The sequence below is a fragment of the Amphiura filiformis genome, chromosome 3 (genome assembly GCF_039555335.1).
Source record: "Amphiura filiformis chromosome 3, Afil_fr2py, whole genome shotgun sequence".
In the NCBI taxonomy this organism is placed as follows: domain Eukaryota; kingdom Metazoa; phylum Echinodermata; class Ophiuroidea; order Amphilepidida; family Amphiuridae; genus Amphiura; species Amphiura filiformis.
Genome location: NC_092630.1, coordinates 26850171 through 26871578, shown reverse-complemented (window position 1 = coordinate 26871578; position 21408 = coordinate 26850171). Strand labels below are relative to the sequence as shown.

Below are 21408 nucleotides of genomic sequence, written 5' to 3'. Positions count from 1 at the left end.
TTTTAAGTATTTCCTCTATTAAAAGTTTAAAACATACAAACATATTGTTAAACCTAAAAAAATGCGCTTCACAGCAGTTCATCGAGGATATGTCTGTGGATATAGGTCGAGCCGACGGAAATTACTAGAGCGTTTATGTGCAACCTTTCATACGTAAGGGGCTGTATTATATTTATCTGCTCTGAGGCATGATGGCCAGTCAAAAATGCTTGCCCTCCCTCTCTGCATGCCAAAAAAAACCCTTGCCTCCACAAAAATTGCTCCCACCCCAGACTCTCTGCCTGCCAAATATCCTTGCCACCGCTACCCCTCCCTTGGACATGTCGATTTTTTGAGATCCCAATTTGCAACGGTCTAGCTATGAAATGCGATAGTAGCGAGCAGATATTATCCATATTTGAACGTTGCCAATCTGTTTTCCATTTTTGTATTTAACTCCCTGGACACTACCGGTCATCTAACAGCATTTCTGATTGGTTGATAACTTGAAATGCTCATTTCAATTGTTAATTATGACTAGGCTTTAAACTATTTATGGTCAAACTTGCATTTGTATATGATCTTATTAATATCCTCCTTGATTGGTTCAAAATTAGACACACTACTCATTTTGGCCAATCGGCAGGTAGTTCTCATAGGGTTAAAAATAAAAGGTGCCCCATAAATGTGTAGGCCTACTACTTGCCCTTCGTTTCGACCTGCCTTTCCCCTCGTTTACCCTGCCAAAACAATGCTTACCATCCCCTCTTTTTACCCATTGGGCAGATAATTATTGCACAGTCCCTAAAGGCAATATTCTATTTTGTTGCCAGTATTATATCAAATGGTAAAGTGTACATTTTATTTTTTTAAATCTCAGTTGTGAAATGACCTAGTTCAACACCTGTACAGTGAATAAGGCAGACAAGTCTTTGTTTAAAATCGTTTTTATATACTTTATATACATTATAATGGGTCATTCAGTGATCCCAGTGAACGTGTCAAAAATTAGAATTGTTTATAAATTGCTTAAAAGTGAAGGATAAATCATTCAAATTGTCATTTGGTATTTTTGAAATTGAAAATTTGGCAAAAAATGAAGAAAACAGCAGCATTGACGAAGTTGAAGCCCCAATAAAATACCTGTAGCTGTCAGGTATATAAATTACAGATTCATGTAAATTCCTTATTTTTGTCTTAAAAATACACGACTTTCGGCTGAACCACTAGCAGGCTATGTTACACATTTATGACAATGACAAAGGTACCAAATTTCGATGATTTTTACGATCGTTCGGATGAGCAAATCACTGAATGGTCCTTTAACATTCTGAAATTGCGATTGAATGCATAATCACAATTGGCAATTCCATTTAAAATCTTCACAACCCCTGTGGAAGATTTTGGAAATATCTTTCACAGGAGGAGTATGAATTTCAAATGAATTTTACTTTGCGGGTGTATGAAATTAAAATAGAGCTGCCTAATATGTTCAGTGAATTTGAAATTCACACTCCCCTTGTCATGCTTGTGGAAGATATTACCATTGATACGCGTCATGTGCCTGTCAATAGACCCCCTTTTTGAGGCAAATCTGTCATCCAACTGCTTTTTTTAAAATCTGCCACCCAATTACCCCCTTTTTACACCAGCTGTACACAAAATCTGCACATTTTTAGCGCTTCGAGCGCATTTTATACAAATTTTACATTTTTGTAGCTATTTAGCTGCAAAATTGCTAATTTTTTGAAAGGTAGTTTTTCACGGTCATTTCACCACTGAAGGACCCCTATTTTCTTGGAACCCCCACTGAATGACCCCCATTTTTTTGACAAAAATCGCCACCGATAGACCCCCTAATGTTGTACTCCGGTAGGCACATGTACGTCACTTTCATATTCGAGTGCCCCCTCCCCCACCCCCGAGCAAGGTGCAACCACTTGATGTGGGGAAACAAGTAAAACACACAACTGTATGCAGATGGCAACAACAAACAGCAAATGAAAGCACAAGTTCGATAGCAGAAATTACCAATACCATGGGCACAGAAGGAAGTGTTAGTGTACTAAAGCGCCGTGTTCAAAGTAATAAAGCAATGACAAGGAAACAGAAATATGAAAGGACAGAAGTGTAGGTTAAATATTAGATAAATTGAGAAATATTGCCAATTCCAGAGCTCACAGAGGTTTAATCCAAATATCCAGAGATAATTTGGCACACAGTGTACGACATCTTAGGCCACCTATATAAGCTCATAAGCATAAGCCTATTTTAGCTAGCCGTAGCTAACCGAAAGTTAAACAAAAATGGCTTTCCATAGGCATGTCGTTCACGTAACAAAGGAACAAAATGGGACCCAAGATACTCCCCTGTGGAACTCCACATGTTAAAGCCATAGAGTTGGAGTCTGAGCCATAAACATTAACAATCTGAGATCTGCAATTCAGATATGACTCAAACCATTTAGTGGAGTTCATTCCCAGAGCAGTAAGCTTTTGACATAAAATAGAGTGATTAACACTGTCGAATGCTTTCTGGATGTCAAGAAGCACCATTCCAGTAAACAGACCAGCACTGATTTGGTTTCTGATATGATCTTGAAGATAGATAAGACATGTGTCTGTGGAATATTTACCTCTAAAACCTGACTGAAATTTAAATAAGATGTTATTTTCCGTGAGATACCTGTTAAATTGTACAAACACTGCCTTCTCCAACATTTTGGAGGCCACAGACAAAATACTAACAGGTCTGTAGTTGCCTACTTCCAACCTGCTCTTCTTTTTATATAATGGTTTGACCTTGGCAATTTTCATTTCACTTGGAAACACTTCAGTCCTGATAGAGAGATTAATAATAGAATGATGTGATTGGAGTTTTAATGACTTCTGCAGCATCTTTCAGAAAACGAGCCGGCAAGCCATCTAAGCCAGTGCTTTTATCGATGTTAAGATTGGTTAGCTCATCATAGACAAAGGTCTCACTGACCTCATGGAGATCAAAGGATCCATTCCTGATATGACTGTAATAGCTTTGGAACCTGTTGGAGTTAACATCATAAAGACCACTTGGCTCAGGTAGCTCACCAACAAGTTTGGCAGCAACTCCAGTAAAGAATTTGTTGAAATGATTAGCAACTTCTTTGTTCTCAAAATACTTTTTACCATCAATATCTAAAACCATATTGGTAGAGTCTTTTGTTTTGTTTTGGTACCCAAGCTCTTTGAGATTTTTCCAGAGCTTTTTAGAATCAATTTTATTTGCCTCAATCTTATGCAACATGTACTGTTGTTTAGCAGATCTTATCTCTCTTTGGACTTTATTACGTAACTTACAGTACTCTTTATAATACTCAGACATATGTTTGTTTTATTAAATTTTGCAAGCAAACAGTCTCTTTCTCTGATGTTATCAATAATCTCACTTGTCATCCATGGTTCAGAGCGTTGTTTAATCCGAACTTCCCTTAGAGGAGCAACAGAGTCAAGAGTGTTCAAGAATATGTTACAAAACATGGACCAACTGAAGAGTATTGCAATACAGTTTTTTACTGACCTTTGACCCCAATTATTATTTCAGGCATTTACCTCATGGTATAGCCTATGCATGTGTGCAAGCATGCTAAATATGTAGCATTTGTAGTAAACAGAAAATCACATTCTTGGCCATAATTACCTGTACCATAATGACCTTCGACCTCAAGTTGTCGAATGTGATATTTGTGCCACCAGCAATTCACCTTTTCGGTAAATCCCATAACCCTTTGCGAGTACACCTGAGAATTCGTCATTTGACGTCGCGCCGCCTTGCAATGCGCACTAACGATGTTCCATAAACGATGTGCGCATCGGCGCAGATCGGCGTGACGTCAAATGACGAGTTCTCAGGTGTACTCGCAAAGGATTATGGGATTTACCGAAAAGGTGAATTGGTCCTAGTGAACAAGTGACATGTGATATACCGGAAGTAACCCCTAAATGACCTTTGGCCCAAATTTTGTACAATAATAGACACCAGTTGTAACAATGAGTGGCATTTTTAGTCCGTAGTCCAGATGCCTATTGTGCATACTCCGGCTATTACATTTATACATATACATTCCAACTCTAATTTGTATTAATTTGGGATCTCAACAAGCTCCGAGCAGAATAAGCTGTGTCTTCACTCAATGAATGCAAGTTCACTTCAAAGGAAGAAGTGATTTCATTGAGTGACGACACTATAAGCTTGTTATCTTGTTTGCTACTGAGTTCATTTAAGTTATTTGTAGCAGGTTTTTGGAGGATTTCAGAACATCTTTAAATGTTTGCTTTTGGATTGGTAACGGAACCTAAAATGCAAAGTATACACCCAGCAAGACCCGTTTGTGGATCCTTGCCGTTCCTACTACACTGCTAAGATCTCAATCTCAAGACCTATGTTGTTGTTATATTGGAGTTGGTGTTCATCCAGTACGCCAGGAAACCTAAATTATATAAACAGCTCTTCTCAGCGCCATCATATCTACAAACGTTCCATAATAGCTGTAGAACTTCGAAAAACAGAGTAAAAGTATCAAAGAAAAACAAAACAAAACAAAACAACAAAAAAAGGGGAAATAAGTTGAGATTTTAAAATACATTGGCCAAAGAGGGAAATGTCAAACTGAGTTATTACTTTTTCAAATAAAGTATTCTACACTTCTGTCTGCCTTGGCCGTCCTAAAGTGCAGTTGCTAAAATGGCAAAGTGCCTCGCTTGAATCACAGACATTCAAATGACTCAACCGGGGTTTCATGCCATGGCTACTACGAAAACTGTAAATTTTGGTGGTGTATATTGCAATTTAGTCCTGTCCATTGCTAAAAACTGCTTGGCTGTATCCACAGGATCATATTTAAATTGGTGGCTCTTAAAAGAGCCATAAAGTATAGACCTTAGTCACTGGCAGCTTACCGTGCCTATTGTATTGTCATATTTAGTCTTTTCGTGCCCGCGAGACCAGAGGGAGGATTGAGGGTTGATATCGGTTCTTTGAGATATTTAGAATAAAATAAAAGTAAACTAAAAGTATGAACTAACTCCAGACTCCAGGAGGGGTAAATTCATAATACAGTAGATATTTATTGGTGCTGTTATGTAAACTTTGGAAGCAATATGTAGCAAGTGCAATAATTTTTTTCATTTCTCTCTACTCAGGTTCCTTATTCCTTACATTGAATAACTTGCTATTTTAGTCACAATTACAAGTATGTATTCGTGGTTTTTTTCTAAAAAATGCTTCTTAATGGATACAAAAATACTATTGTCACTAACTTTCGTGACCACTATCCATATAACGTTATACAGCAAGAATCTTTAATGATTAATTTTAGAAATATTTAACAGTGCCGCGAAAAATCTATAAACATATACTAGTACGCTTCACCTTTTTTTTAAACTACTATTGTTATAATGGGCTATTCCAGAAAATAGATGCACGCCCCTATACAATGCTCTAGACCTTTTCCCTCTTTCCCATCATGCACTATTCCAGGGGGTTATGAGTGTCGCAAACTACATCATCTCCCCGGGGAGTACAGAGTTAAGTTCATTACATTCCGAATACGGACATTTCGGCTGGTGCCTTCATCACAAAAAAGGAATCCCCGATAATCACGATAATGGCGCCGCGATCACTAATACCTTTCGGGGGGCACAAAAACAACATTTTTATGCCTTATGGACATGGTGTCATCAGCCAAAAAGTTTCCTGCTATTGAAACCTAACTTTGTATACATTTTATAGACGTAATTGTGATAATCTCATGACGTGACACGCCGTGATATTTTGTCTACGTCCGTTTCACTTTTTTTTCGGAGATGAAAATGAAATGTAAACACAATCTCTTACACAGATGTTCTGCATCGCTCCGTAACTGCATCACTCGTGTATTCAATAATTGCATAATTAGTAACATCGATGGCCTTTACGATAATCCGCATATATGGAATCAGTATGCCCATATTAAGACAAAATAATTGCAAAGGTATGGCAAAGACCATCGGATGCACACGATCTATGAGGTTGATGAACTACGTCATACCCCCCGGAATAGTGCATTGTGGGATAGAGGGAAAAAGGTCTATAGAGGAGTTCGGATTTCCGGACTTTTTTATCCAGTCGAGAATGTTGGAAATCCAGACTTTTAAAGTGTCCAAAGGCGAAAAATTCCACCAGAAAAATAGTTCAAAATCAGAAATTCTCAATTTGAGAGCTCATTTTGGGAATTTCCATGATTTTTCCTTCATTTAATTGGAATCCCAGTCGTTTTCAGAAAGCAGACCTGGCAATCTGGACATTTCTTTGATTGAAAAGTTACTCCTCAATAGGGGGTGTGCACTTATTTTCTGGAATAGCCCAATGGACCTTTAAATTATTACTTCATATTAATACTAATTGAGGTAATATATTTGAGACATACACAATCGATCGTCTCGTTTCATTTTACTTAATTCTACTCTTTAAACTACTCTGCTGTCCAACATCAACTTGAGTGCACCAGCAGTTTTCAGCTTTCGCGGCATTTTGAACTGATTATAAGATGCCGTTGAATTAGCGATGATATAATCTTGTAGCGCCTTGAATGTGCCTGGTTTGACGAGATAAACTCGAGGTGGTGAAATCGTCCCAGCATTTCGATAACCTTTGTAGTAGTTGTTGCGTTCCTGTAGAGCCTCGTCAAACTGCAATGAAAAAAGGTTTTTTTTTTATTAAGAAGTCATGAACTTGAAATTAATATTCATTTTCTCACATATTTTCTATCACCGTCGTCATCATGGTTATCGTTCGTTTAGTCATTCGTCCCACAGAGTCAATTTGTTTCTGCCAAAAAGACTGTTACCAATCGACATAGAAATCGTCTTCACCTTGAAAGTGTATTCTAGAGAACATTGAACATGTACTACTTGTTGCGCGATACTTATTTCTCGCAACATTTGATTGAAGGGAAGATTTCATATTTTCATTCAGTTTACTCTTGACGTCGTCAGCCACAATACCTGACACGTAGGGGTGCTATTGGGCTATTTTGAGGCAGACGTTGTCAATCCCGGACGTGTCAATTGACGATGTCGGTATCAACGTATGACATGTACAACTATTTCAATACCAAAATTTGAAAAAATCGACCAGGCAACATATTTGAGACGCAAACAAACAATACCTTCATCATCATCATCATCATCATCATCATCATCATCATCATCATCATCATCATCATTACCACCACCACCACAACCACCACCCCACCACTATACCTGTTGTTGGTGTTTTTTGTCCAATGCGATGCTGCCATTTCCTTCACCCTCCAATTCGACAAAAATGAGGTAAAATTGAGACCCCTCTTCGTATTCAACAAGGTCTATGGCTGAATAAAAACAATCAATAAATTAAAGTGAAAATCAACTTCAGGGGAACAGGTCTCATATCAGATTATGTAAGCTGTTCTGCGCTTTTTTTTCGAGAAGGGAGAAGAACGAGAGATTATAGATCAGATACGAAACATTATTGAAAAATGAAAGAACGCAAGCTCCCTTTACGTTTCATCGGCTACTCCAAAGCGTTCGATGGGGATGATCGGTCAAATTATTTTGTTCAGGGGTATAAGGTTAATTGTGCATATAAAGGTAGATCTGTTCGAAACGGGCGTTCAAATGTACAGGTGGTATTAAATCATGGGATAGGAATATGATAGCTGACTAATTATGGTACAAGTTAAGGTTGGTCTGAACCCTGGAATTATGAAAACTTTCGGGCCTCATAACTGCTAAATTATTAGTCTAAAGAATATAAAAGTATACATTTTAGACTGGAAATGACTTGCTGAATTCATCTGTGAGGTCCAATTTGGGCCAAAATGCTCAATTTTGGAGAAAATCCCAAAAAAACGGGGTTTTTTTATTAATTTTTAAAAACTAGATAAAAATATCTAGGGATCGTTTTTTAATTTTTTTGAATTTTGACCAACTTCACCAAAAATATTTGAAATTTGGGCGAAAATCAGGTTTTTTTATGATTTTTTTTTAAAAAATTTGCATTTTTTCACCATTTTGGTGCAAATTTCTCAAAGTTGGTCAAAATTCAAAAAAATAAAAAAACGATCTCTAGATATTTTTATCTAGTTTTTAAAAATTAATAAAAAAAAAACCCCCGTTTTTTTGGGATTTTCTCCAAAATTGAGCATTTTGGCCCAAATTGGACCTCACAGATGAATTCAGCAAGTCATTTCCAGTCTAAAATGTATACTTTTATATTCTTTAGACTAATAATTTAGCAGTTATGAAGCCCGAAAGTTTCCATAATTCCAGGGTTAAGACCACCCTTAAACAAATATCAAGAATAATAATATACTCAACCTTCACTCATTCCAGAAAGAAGTGTGTTTTCAGCAGATATCCAGTTCGTAATCTTGGTTTCTGTTATACTGTTCACCATGTGCTGAACAGCTTCATCCACAGATAACTCCGTCACCTTCTCAGCTCGTAAGTTCAGTAGCTGTCCGGATCTATTTTAGTAAAGAAACAAAGATCGGTCTTTATAAAATGTATAAGTATTATACATTCTGCAATTTTTGGTTTAAAAAACCCAGTTTAATTGGGCCATAAATCAGTATACTACTTGTATCCTTGGTAAAAAATACGTCCAACACAGACATTGAGGATACTGACGCAATTTCCTGAACGTGAATGGGATCATATTCTCGCTAGGGAGTTCTCTTTTCAAGTAGGATATTTCTTCTTCTATCTGTTTTCCTTTCTCCTAATTCTTCTCATATCTTCTATCTTCTTCTATCTGTCCTTTCTCCTTTGTATGCCGACGAAAGCCATCCAGCGTTCGAAATAAGCCCATTGCAGTGCAATGTACACCCCCAAATTTGCCCGTTTCGATTCAGCTCACGTGTAGTGCAAAATTGTGATACCACATTGCACTTCCAATTGCTCTGCGTCAAAATGGGGTGCAAAAGTGCACCCAAGGTAAAAAACATTAATTGTAAGACTGAACCCAGCAAACACAAAACGTTTTCGACATCATTCGCAAAAGGTTATAAAGGGTTGTCAGAAAATGTTTAAATGTCGGGTTATATAAAGGGTATATTAAGAGTATAAAACGTTTTCATAACATTTAAAAACATTTAGTGATAATAAAAACGTTTTAATAACATTCCAATAACATTTTTGAAAACTTGATACAAAACATTCTAAACAGAATGTTATTTTGGGGTTGAAAAAATATTTTGCGAAAAATGTTTGCCCAAAATGTTTGCAATAACGTTTTAAAAACGTTTTCATGACCTTTATATAACCCGACATTTAAATGTTATTAAAACGTTTTGAATAAAACATTTTAAGAACATTTCCGTGTTTGCGGAGTGCAAATATTTTAACATAATGTTATTTAAGTGTTGACAAAATATTTGGCAAAAACGTTTGCGAAAATAGTTTACAATAACATTTTTAAAAACATTTAAAAAATATTGTTGTAAGTGTGTTTTCATATAAAACGTTTTAAATCGTTTTCATGACCTTTATTAGGGATGACCAATGAACCATCAACTTGATTAGAACGCTCCCATAGACATGCAAAGAGCTCAACTGTGCACTGCTTGCACAGACATTTCTAAATTGATCTCATTCTTTTATTTATCAATATTTTTCTGTAAAAATTGGGAAAGTGAATGCCAATTATATTTTGTAACTATCTTGCAAATTACAGCAACACAACTTATTTCATTTTCCTATAAGTGCGAGTCAAAATTGGTCCATCGCCACAGTGCGTTTAATTGCCAGTGGCTGAGTTCAGCACTGCTCAAGAATGGCACAAAATATTCAGATTAATAATATCAGGTGAAAAATGTGGCCTACTGAGCTGTAATTTGGCAGAGTTGACAGTAATACCTCTATCATACCCTCTGTAAAAAGGAAAAAAATATGAACAAGTAGATCTCGAGTTACAAATTAAATCACCAGCTTCCCTTTGGAATTTCCATACTCCTTTCGAATCATGCTAAGAAGACACCTTTCTGAACATAAATGTGAAGTTTCGTGCTCATTCGATGTATTTTTCACCTGATTTCAACCCTAAACGTTTTCTTATATTTAGGCCTATACCATCTACAACTTGCTGCTGGCTATACCTTGTTTAGAACTTTCAAAAGAAATACCTGAATGTGCAACCATAACTGTTTCAAAATAGCCCGCGAAAGTCATGCAAGTGACTCCGAGGTCATGCATTGAATTGGTTTGAATGAAGAATACTACGGGAACCAGCACCTTTTGTTAGAGGTCACACATGAGCATGATGAATGAAGTGCATACCTATATTGTTGTGAACGAGTCAATGACCTTCAATGACACTTTAAGATTTTGTTTGCATACACCTACTAATTGGTCATATTAAACCCAATAACATTGAAATTTTTGGTTGTGAACAAAAAGTTCACCTAGACTAAGTGCAATTTTGATTTTGTGCCATATCAGCCATCTTGGATGATTTTTGGCAAATGTTCTCTAAATGCATGATTTCAATGCCTCGGTTTGACAAAATACTTTATGCCATTGACTAGTAAAGTGCCATTTCATAAGAAACCCCTTTGATACTTTCACAATATGCTTGTTTCATGTTTGCTGTCACGTCAGAACTCGCATTTTTTTAAAAATATATTATTTCTGTAAATGTCCAGCGCCGTCTGATTCACTTGATCATTAAGTTTTCAGGCATAGCGCCACACGCGGCCAATATTTTCGTATTTCCTTTGTAAGTTAATCGGACCACCTGGATTTATACCGGGATTTTTAAATCACAATGGAAGTATTGTGACCCGATTTTAACGTGCGCAGTGGAAGAGCGTTTTCATTCACTTTCGATATAATTTCTGCGGTGTAAAGTCGTGGGTTCATCGCCACCGCCTTGGTGGTTCACCTTTATTAATGGGCGCGGTCACAGTACCTCTGTGAAATTAATTACTCAGTTGGCAATTGCATGCGTAGTAGGAGCAATTGAGGTCAATTATGTATTTGACGATGAGTAAAGTTTCCTGGTTTTGAGGTTAGACCGGCGCGGGTATTTAAAGACACTTGAGACTGTGATGGCAGTCCTGGACGTGGGTGTTCTCAAGAGACTACCAGAGCGATGCATGAAACGCCGCATAAACTATATCTGAAGTCAACGTAAGTAAAATATATTGTGTTGTATATGTAATTAATTTGGGCCTAATTATGGCGAAATATTTAATTTGGAAATTTGGAAAGTTTCTTTTAGCATGTTTGATCTCAAACGTTTGTGTTGGAAAATTTTAACCAATTTTTGGAAAGGTAATTATTTGATTCATCAATTTACCAATTATTCTTGAACTTGAAAGAATTTCCCACGTTTAAAGAAATGAATGGCTGGGAATGTCCAAAATGTGGGTTGGAAGAAAAATTCAGCTAAAGAAATTGTAATTGAATGAATTAGAAAAAACGGTTTTGTGAGAATAGTTCTTCCCGTAAAATGTTGGGAGTCTATAATATCGTTGCTGTGTTTATATTATTGTTTGTATTATTTGTATATATGTAGGCCCTAATTTACAATCGTGAAATGAGAATTTACGACATTGAGAAATATTTATATAATTTCGGTGGATTGCGAAAGCAACTGTTTTGGAAAGAAAATGTACTGTTGTGCAAGTAAGGAAACAAAAGAGATGCACCTGTATGCAAATTAGATGACGTCAGTGCCACGCCCTTGTTAATTAAATGGGGTTTAAAAGTGGTCGTGTGCATCAATTTAAAAATGAAAGTGCGTATTTTATTGTTTTGATATTTTGTATTAAAAATCTATTCAACTTGCGCACGTATTTTCAAATTTTGGGTTATTTGTTTGTTTATATTCCAGTCCATATTTTCATTTGAGGAACTGGATGGGTTAAGGGGTTTTCACCATATTTTCGTTTGCTACGGGTTACCAACGACTGGAATCACTTTCACCACTTGAACTTCACCTCGCACACAACTTCCGTCAACAACAACGACCCGATCTTCAATTGGATATAGAACATCATTTTCTACCGGTTTATGAACTTTCGCGATCAGCGTTTGGCATTTTTACATCGTCATTTACGCATGAACTTACCGCGAATACATTATCGGTACCAATTCTTCGGATCAGCTTCAATTGAACGGCCGTGGGTTTGTGTATACTTTTGTGAGGTTGTGTATTATTAAACAGGTTTATACATATTAATTTTGATATTTCAAAACACAGATAAATTGCAAAAACCTTAGATTATAAATCGGTCAAATCAATTTATATTAAATTTTGGAATTTCACTTTCAACATGGCGCTTGGTTGAAGCGAGCATTGATTGACCGTTACGTTTTGGAAACCACTTTTTGATTAATCATACACTTGGACTTTATTGACATTTATTGTTGATCATTATTATTATTATTAAATTCAAATCTGAGTGGATGATTTTCAAATTCAAATCCAAATAGAATACTATTGTGTCATATACTTAATATAACCACTGGTGTTATAGAAATAGATTATAATATTTTTGTACTCGAATTATTTGTATTGGAGTTGGAATCAGGTTGAAAAAATAAAATAAATCTGATACATTTATTTATGATAGATTACGTATATACTTTGTCTGGAGTACTCATTGTATAGATCTAGTGTCTACCGCATCCCAATAACTTGCTTTTGTTTCAGTAATCCGGTCATTGTGATCTCCAATTCGGGTTTTGGTCACATTTGCATATATGTTAAAATAAAGAAATATATAAAGGTAAATATATGTTTATGCCAATTTTGCTCCCAATTGCTATTTTTGGACCATGTCATTTTATTTCGTTCCAATGACCGGTCAGAATGGGAAACTTTAAAATTCATAATTCGAAAAGTTTTTGACCGATTTTGACCATTTAACCACCAAAATACTTCTGTTGATGAGTTCTATCCAGAAAACAATATTTTGTAGCAATTGGGACAACATGAAATTTTGATGGTTATCCCTACCTTTATATAACCCGACATTTTAATGTTATTAAAACGTTTTTACCTAAACCAAAAGCCAAAATATAACTTTATAACGTTTTTAAAACGTTTTTGTGTTTGCTGGGAAGACACCATGCGTTATTGGCTTTGTAATTGTAAGCTTCGTGGCTAGTCTGGCTATTTTGGCTAAGAAAATGTCAATTTCAACGTTTCTCTTTACATTTAGAATTTAAAATAATCAGCACAAAACGCTAACCAAGTGAAGCTAGAAACTTTGACACATTTTTTGGGCGTGGGCTCCGGTTCTTTATTCTATTATCCTCAATAACTGGAAGCTTGTTGTAAAGTGTAATCATGGTGTGATGGGATGAGGCGCATTTCTGGTTTCCCCCGCTATTGACCTTTATCCCTCTATCCCACAATGCACTATTCCAGGGGGGGTATGACGTAGTTCATCAACCTCATAGATCGTGTGCATCCGATGGTCTTTGCCAGGCCTTTGCAATTATTTTGTCTTAATATGGGCATACTGATTCCATATATGCGGATTATCGTAAAGGCCATCGATGTTACTAATTATCCAATTATTGAATACACGAGTGATGCAGTTACGGAGCGATGCAGAACATCTGTGTAAGAGATATATGTTTACGTCTTATTTTCACAAAATATCACTGCCTGTCCCGTCATTAGTTTATCACCATTAGGTCTATAAAATGTATACAAAGTTAGGTTTCAAAAGCAGGAAACTTTTTTTTGTGACGACACCATGTCCATAATGCATAGAAATGTTGTTTTTTGCCCCCGAAAGGTACTAGTGATCGCGCGCCATTATCGTGATGATCGGGGATTCCTTTTTTGTGATGAAGGCACCAGCCGAAATGTCCGTATTCCAGAATATAATGAACATAACTCTGTACTCCCCCGGGGAGATGATGTATTTTGCGACACTCATACCCCCCTGGAATAGTGCATGATGGGAAAGAGGGAAAAAGGTCTATTTAGCTAAGCATGTTTCGGAAAGGAACATGTGTCTTATCAAACCCCGGGAATCAAACGCACATAGCCAAAAAGGACTCACCTATACATGAACTTGATGACGGGTAGGTTGTAGTAAAAATCCACAACTTTGATGACGTCACCAAACCGATACCTATAAAATCCACACAATGGACTAACGAACATCTCATAGGTCTCGCCTTTCTTTACCTCATCCAGAAGCAATGTCTTTGGGTCAGCTTCATCACTGAAAGTGTTGATTTCAGTGATCAAAGAGAAAGGGAAGAAAGTTTAAGAAACTTATGGTTAACAAATCTAAGTATAAAACACATAAAAGTTAACAAACATTTGTAAAAGCAATTGTAGCGAGTCAAACTTCAAAAGACAATGGAAGAATAAATGTACAGCTAAAATATCACAATAAAAGTCTACAGATATATATATATATGGATCATACTTTTTTCTATATATTTTATACTTACATGTTTTTTACGGGTATAAACTCATAAATACATAGACTGGGTAGCAACGCATATTTGTCTTCATCATACCATAGATTTATACCATAGTCTCCTTCAGTACTGGAATATGCAGGAGCGACGATTGGTACACCTTAATTTAAAAAAAACAAATAGGGTCAGTCCTAAATTTAAACTAATTAATCAAATGTTTTTGTTTAACTATTTGAAAAAAATAATTATCGTTTTCATATCATTGTGTGACAATGAAAATGGCATTCTTATGTATTGGATAGTTCAAGCAAATTAAACCAAATTTCTTGTGTATAAAATTTAGCCAAAAAGCAACGAGTAACACGTCCGGTCTGAAGGTAACCTGTCCATATACTTCATGTAAACTTTGGTTTTCATGTTTCGGCGCTCGGGCGCTGTCTAATTGTTTAGTTATCAGACAATAAAATGTCAAAGTTGAGCAACTTGCAGTATCCTCCACCTGACCAGCTACAAATGATTTTACCGGGACGTATGTGCGCGAAGCGCGTATAAATTTGCAAATATTATCAGGCTTAAATTATGGACCAAAAAGGACAAACGGATTAACATAACAGTTGGTCAATTATGTCCTGGTATTGCTGCTATGCTATGCTATGCCATGCTATGCTATCGTGCTATGTGTCGTCATTAAATGCGAATATTTTAGCTCATTTGCATATGTGTTTATTTTATAATAGCACTTTTTTTTTTGTTACTCGAGAAATTAGACAAAATGCACTTGAGCTGAATACTGGTGCTTGTCTAATGCACTGCCCGCATTTGGTTTGTCCAATTTCTCTCTCAAACAAGCGTTGTGTTGTGTAACTGCGTATTAGTTGTTCTCGACAAATTAGACAAATTTTAATTTGTCTAATTTAAAATGCACAGTCGAAAGTCCGCATTGGTTTGCCAAATATCTCTCTCAAACAAGCAAACCTATCATTCTTGTACTGCATATAATATGACACGTAATGCGCCATTTCCTGAAATTGAAGTGGCAAACGTTGCAGTTACTGACTGACATAATGGGAACATAATTATTTAACCCGTTTTCGCTTTTGAATATTTCTTACCTTTTGCGTATTTCTCTTCCAGTTTTTGAGTAAAGTCAGCCGTATTGATTCCAAAGATATACTTCAGATGAGGCCACACCCGTCGCATGATGCCGTTAAATCCTTTCTCAAATTCCCTTCTCAGTTCCTCGGCCCTTTCTGGTTCTGGTAATAGCGCCTTTTCACAAGCTTCTCTGACTTCTGTAGATATCTTCAAATCTTTGTCAACAGTTCCAGTCTTGATATCATGAACAAATTGTTCCCAGTGATATTCGACCTTTGACATGGCTTTGTGGATTTGAGAACTAAATGGGCCCATCCATCGTCCGATGTCAGGATCACGAAGACCAAACAGCAGAGTGAGGTAATGGGCTTCGTGTTCTGTGCTGATGCTAACTGCTTCCCATGGTACACTGACCATCTGGGTTATAATAAATTTCATATCATCTGTGTACAGATGCATTGGGCCGACAACATCACCGCCAGGAGTTTTAGTGGGTTTGGGATTCACGTACAATATAATGTCTTTTGTAACGGACTAGGAATACCGTATTTTCTTCTAATAGCAGCCTGCCAAAGAATTTGAATTGGGTTGACTTGAGTAGAATTCCGAGATTTAGGTATTGGTATGAGTTTCCCTTTACCAGTTGTTCCAGAAGTGATTCCAAATCGCACCATGTCTTCGCAGATCAACACGTTCTTCTCACCATCTCCCATTCGTTGTATATATTCCTCGTAATGATCGTACGACGTGAGCGGGTGACTATTTCGTAAGTCTTCAAGGGATTTAATGTTGCTAAACCTGTGACGCTTTCCGTACGCGGTGTTGGCATCTCGTTGCATTCTGCTTATCAGGAATTCTTCTTGGGCTCGTCTAGGATCTTTAGCACTTGCATCGAATTTACGCAACACAGATCCACTAAAGAGCCGTAGCATTTGGTTCATGATATAAAACAGCAAGATACTGGGCAACGTGTGATATTTGCTGGCTCGTATGGAAGAAATGTGGAAACATACCGCAGCCAAGAATAAAGTTGTTACCATAGATGAGACTGAAATGAAGAAAGAAATTCAGAAAGAAAAGTAACATGGGCGTGATCATAATACTGTATTAACACTGCCGATACGAAGCGAAACTTTTTGACAAATATTCTTATCTTATCCTTAACAATAAGCCCAATCGGCATTGTAAGTTTGCAATGCATTGTGGGACAGTTTTTGCAGTTTTGGGACGCTTTGTTCTTTGACCTATCGAGAAAATTCAGAAAAATTGGGGGCTTGTGCGTACAAAATGTAATTTAAAACGTGTTACTAGAATAAAAACAAACCCAAAAATTCGGTTATTTTATAAATTAATTATGTTATTATTTGTAATGATAACATAATTACAATAATAAATTAATTATTAATAATTACAGCAATTTCCCCAATATGTCAGAGGTCAAAGTATCCCAAAACTGCTCTCAAAAACCGTAAATTGCGGTTGGGTTTATTACTACAAACAGAAAGGTGCTCATTCTTGTTCTTTAGGGAATTTATATCTTTTCTTGTTTTTCTAATTTGTTAATAATATTGCAAATTCAATTCATTGTTTTGAATGTGGAAGAATACATAAAATAAATCAATTAATCACTCACCCACTCGCTTCTAAATTAGGTCTACCGTATCCCGTACCGTATACATACAAGCTTTTACTTAGATACAATCTATCTGACAAATGGGCTGGTATGAGCGAAGTATTCTAGCCAATACTTTGGTATGAGCAAATATTGTGAACAGTTAACAGTGGAGGTTAACTTCGAGCTGAAATTGTTGATGATCCACCATCGGAGACTATTTAATAATAGTACGAATTATGGATCAAAATAAGTCTCAGGATTCCAATTTTCGATCATTATTTTTACGTATGTTTGGAGCACATAACTTTGATCTTTTGAAATTCACGATATAATATATATTTTATAGCAAATGATTAAAATATATATTTTTGAAATTTAACCGTCCTCGAAGTAAATTGTATAAATCTAATGCTATGTACTTAAGGGATCTAGAATGAGCGTTTATGGCGTTTCGAGTGTTGAAAAACCATCAATTGAACATTTTGATCTTTCATGTTGAAGATATGCATTTCCCCAAACACCTAAATTGGTCAAAATGTTCATATGATTGACGGTCTTTCATCCCAGCTACATACACTTTAAGGGAAGGGGTATGAACGTTTGGACAGTATTTATTGTGGGACATGAGAGCACTTCAGACGTATCGAATTGCATTCTGAATACGAAGCATGTCTTTCTTATATCAAATAATTTTTATTTTTTGGAATTCACGATATCTAATGATGTATTCTTAAAGTGTATGTAGCTGGGAGGAAAAGCCGACGATCAATTGAAAATTTTGACCTTTCATATATTGAAGATATGGATTTTTTCCCCCAAAAGAGCTAACTTTTTTTTTTTGAAAAAAAAAAAAAAAAATCCATATCTTCAATACGAAATGTCAAAATTTTCAATTGATCATCGGCTTTTCATCCCACCTACATACACTTTAAGTATAAATCATCAGATTTATAAAGTGTACTTCGAGTACTGTTAAATATCAAAAATAGCAATCTAATTTGTTAATAATTAATTAATAGTTAATTAAACTTTTTAAATGAAAACATTTTTACCACCCCAACTAAAAAATAATAAAAAATTTAAATGATTAATTTATTTAGTCAATTAATTACCTAATAATAATAATAAAAGAAACACGTTGATTTAGTTTTGGGGCGTAGGCCTATGCCTAATTGAATAACTAGTATAACATAACATAACATAACATAACATAACATAACATAACATAACATAACATAACATAACATTACATATTACATATAACATAACATAACATAACATAACATAACATAACATAACATAAACATTATATCCTAATTATTTTAGCCTTGATTCAAGCCGTAGTGCATTTTAGGATATTTTTGGTATTTATCTTCATTTGACTTCTACTATAATACCACATGTTTAGAGATATCAAGCAAGTGTCAAATCCTGCTTCTTTCTAGTTTGCAACAGCAAGAACTCCCTGAAGGCATGTCACTATTAAACAGCCAATAGGGGAGGGAGGACTTTTAAAATATCACACCAATTGGGATTCTAAAGATTAATTAGTAAAGATTATTTTGACAAGGGACTAGGTTCTAGGGTATTATAGGCCTACAGCATGAGACAGGGAAGTGAGAGTTCTGTGGTATAGGGCCTACCAGTGGCTGGAGTATAGTACTTGGTATCTAGGCCTATATATTAGTATGCTAGTTCTTTTAGCATGTTTAAGGGGAGGGAGGACATGTTTAAGAACCGGGGCTTGGTCATAGAGTGACAAGGGCCATAGCTGAAAAAAGAATAAGATATCATATCACAGAGACATCAGGTCCGAAAGGGCTTGAGCAAGTCTAAATTATTTCTGAATACGAGGAATATCCTTCCGATTCACTCACACTGACGTCATACTTATTAATATTCATACCTCCTTCTAAGCACCACGATCCATCGCTTACCGCACTGGTATGCTCAGTACAATACACTAATACTTACCTTTGAAAACAGTCCAACTTGTTCTAACGAGAAAGTGACTGGTTTCACGGGTAGGCCGATCATCCTCATGTGTCAATGTTCTGAGAACCAAACCTGAGAATAATGCCAAAAACACAAAACCCGTCGCCAGAAAATAAAACTGAAGTTTTGTCCGTGCCATTTCACTCTCAATGCTCAATGGCGGCGATTATGCTTAGTATGTGTTCTACATGCATATATATATATATGTATGACCTTGACCAATCTGCCTCGTTGAGAGCCAAAGGTCGTATTTATTCAATCGCCTTTATTCCCGGGCTTTATTCAAACATACAAATTCAAAGGAATAAAGAAATCAGCAAACATCCAAGACAACTGTCTGGTATGTAACAGAGCAAAAAGCACGAAACAGACGTGGAAAACGGACGCGCGTCCAGTCTGCAATAAAGGCCGTGGAAAACGTGGAAAATGGCCAAATGGACGTGGCAAATGGACGCGGCAAAAATGCCCTAGTGGGCGTGGGAAATGGACGTGATAGTCTTTATCTCCAGCCGTTTACGGCCTATACCTAATTAATTGAATAAAAGTCATTCAGTATAGTACTATACATATTTATTAAGTTTAGTTATGTAGAGACGGGCCGCATACTGCGTGTTTTGCCCCGGTTTTGCCGGCGGTATACCGTGAGTTTGCTGCAAAAATAATAATTTAGGCGGGAATTTAGGCCTGATATCGCTATTCGACAACATTTTAAATAATGTCGTAAAACATTTTTGTGCTTACTGTGTCAGAAAATTAGATGTTATCGTGTTTAAAACACGCGTACACGGTAGATTTAGTTTTATTTCTGTATTATCGAAACCAGAGCGAATTATAGTCCTGCATCTGTGGAAACCGGCGCTTAGTGATAAGTTTTGATCATCATTCATCACTCATTTAGGCCCTATTATTATTATTGTTATTATTATTATTATTATTATTATTATTATTATTATTATTATTATTATTATTATTATTATTATCATTATTATTATTATTATTATTATTATTATTATTATTATTATTATTTAAATTATTACTATTATTATGTGCAAACATTATTTACTATGTCAAATGTTTAGCCATTGAATTTTGATAAATGTTTAATCAATAGGCCTATGTGTTTATGGAAGTTGACACATGAATGTTCAAAATGACTAGCTCAAGGGCTGAGTGTGCCTTTCTGTGTAGGCCTGTATGTAAAATTTAAATTGAATTGAATAGTATGCAAGAACGTGTTTAACTTTGGAGGTGACGCGTATGCCTATAGCCTATAGGTTGTTCAAGGACCCCCCTTTTCAGCATCGCTGCCCCCCCCCCCACCACTTTTTTTTTCATGTTCTGCCATGCACCCAAAGACCCCTTATTTTGCCTTTCATCGCCCCAAGGGCCCTTATTTTGAACAGCAAATTCATTATCACCATAGGAACAAAATTTTTATCTTAGGAACTTCTTTTGAAATAACAAAGAAATTAAGTAAAAACTAGAGGTTAGGCCTACTGTAGGTTTGTTTTGACTCTCATCCAAAGACCATATGCCCTATTTGAAAAAAAAAATCATGTATTCACCCATGCCCGCCTTAGGTCCAAACGGCCCGTCTCTCACCCAATGACCCAAATTGTACTTTTTGCTCTCACTGAATGCCATGATCATGCCCTCATCCAATTTGAAAGTGTCCGATGCGGCCCTATACATAGGCTACCAATTTCATATGAGTGTCCCCGGGAGCAATTAAGCAAAAACTAGCTTCCCGACATGTACATTCAATTCAAAGTAGTTTATTCACTTTGAGCATAAGCATGATACATTGCGCATCATATTTCCTTACTGATTTCTAGGACACACCACACCTATATTAGCTTATATTATAGCATTAATCATACTTATTTATGAAAAAATGTGCAATCTGACTTGTAAATGATATTGACAGTTATTTGAACATGCCGATGACAGCTGCAGTGCGTTGTAGGCCTACTGCATCGGTGCTCCTTTATTAAAAGGGAAATCCCTGAAAGAGCTTATTCAAATTATTTGGTGAATAGCATTTTCATGAATGAAACATCGCATACGACATGCATATGCACGAATAAATTTAATTGGTCCTTTACAGTTACCAAAAACTAAATATATGTTGTTTGAATTGGTGAATTGGCGCAATTAAGAATAGGCCCTACCTTTGCTGTCCCTGTCATGATGTGTTTTCTTATGAAGCTTTATGAAATAAAAAAATAAATAAATAAGTAACCACCAAGGAAGACAAAAAAGAGTAAAAGCGGA

General features: G+C 36.1%; 1 protein-coding gene across 1 annotated transcript; it reads right to left on the bottom strand.

Moving 5' to 3' along the window:
* Positions 1 to 5801: 5801 nt before the first annotated feature.
* LOC140147163 (uncharacterized) lies at positions 5802 to 19569 on the bottom strand. The gene is made up of 8 exons (XM_072168943.1): positions 19114 to 19569; positions 16052 to 16572; positions 15542 to 16019; positions 14460 to 14589; positions 14060 to 14224; positions 8355 to 8503; positions 7257 to 7366; positions 5802 to 6683 (listed from the first exon to the last, which is right to left on the bottom strand). The coding sequence occupies exons 1-8, from the start codon at positions 19271 to 19273 to the stop codon at positions 6462 to 6464; spliced, it is 1935 nt and encodes a 644-aa protein (XP_072025044.1). The 5' UTR covers positions 19274 to 19569; the 3' UTR covers positions 5802 to 6461.
* Positions 19570 to 21408: the final 1839 nt, after the last annotated feature.

Coding starts and splice junctions, on each gene's coding strand:
- LOC140147163 (XM_072168943.1), bottom strand. CDS start 19,273: ATGGCACGGACAAAACTTCAGTTTTATTTTCTGGCGACGGGTTTTGTG. Junction 14,590..15,541: donor GGAAGAGAAATACGCAAAAG/GTAAGAAATATT, acceptor TTTTAAATTAAG/GTGTACCAATCGTCGCTCCT. Junction 6,684..7,256: donor ACAAAAAACACCAACAACAG/GTATAGTGGTGG, acceptor TTTTCATTGCAG/TTTGACGAGGCTCTACAGGA.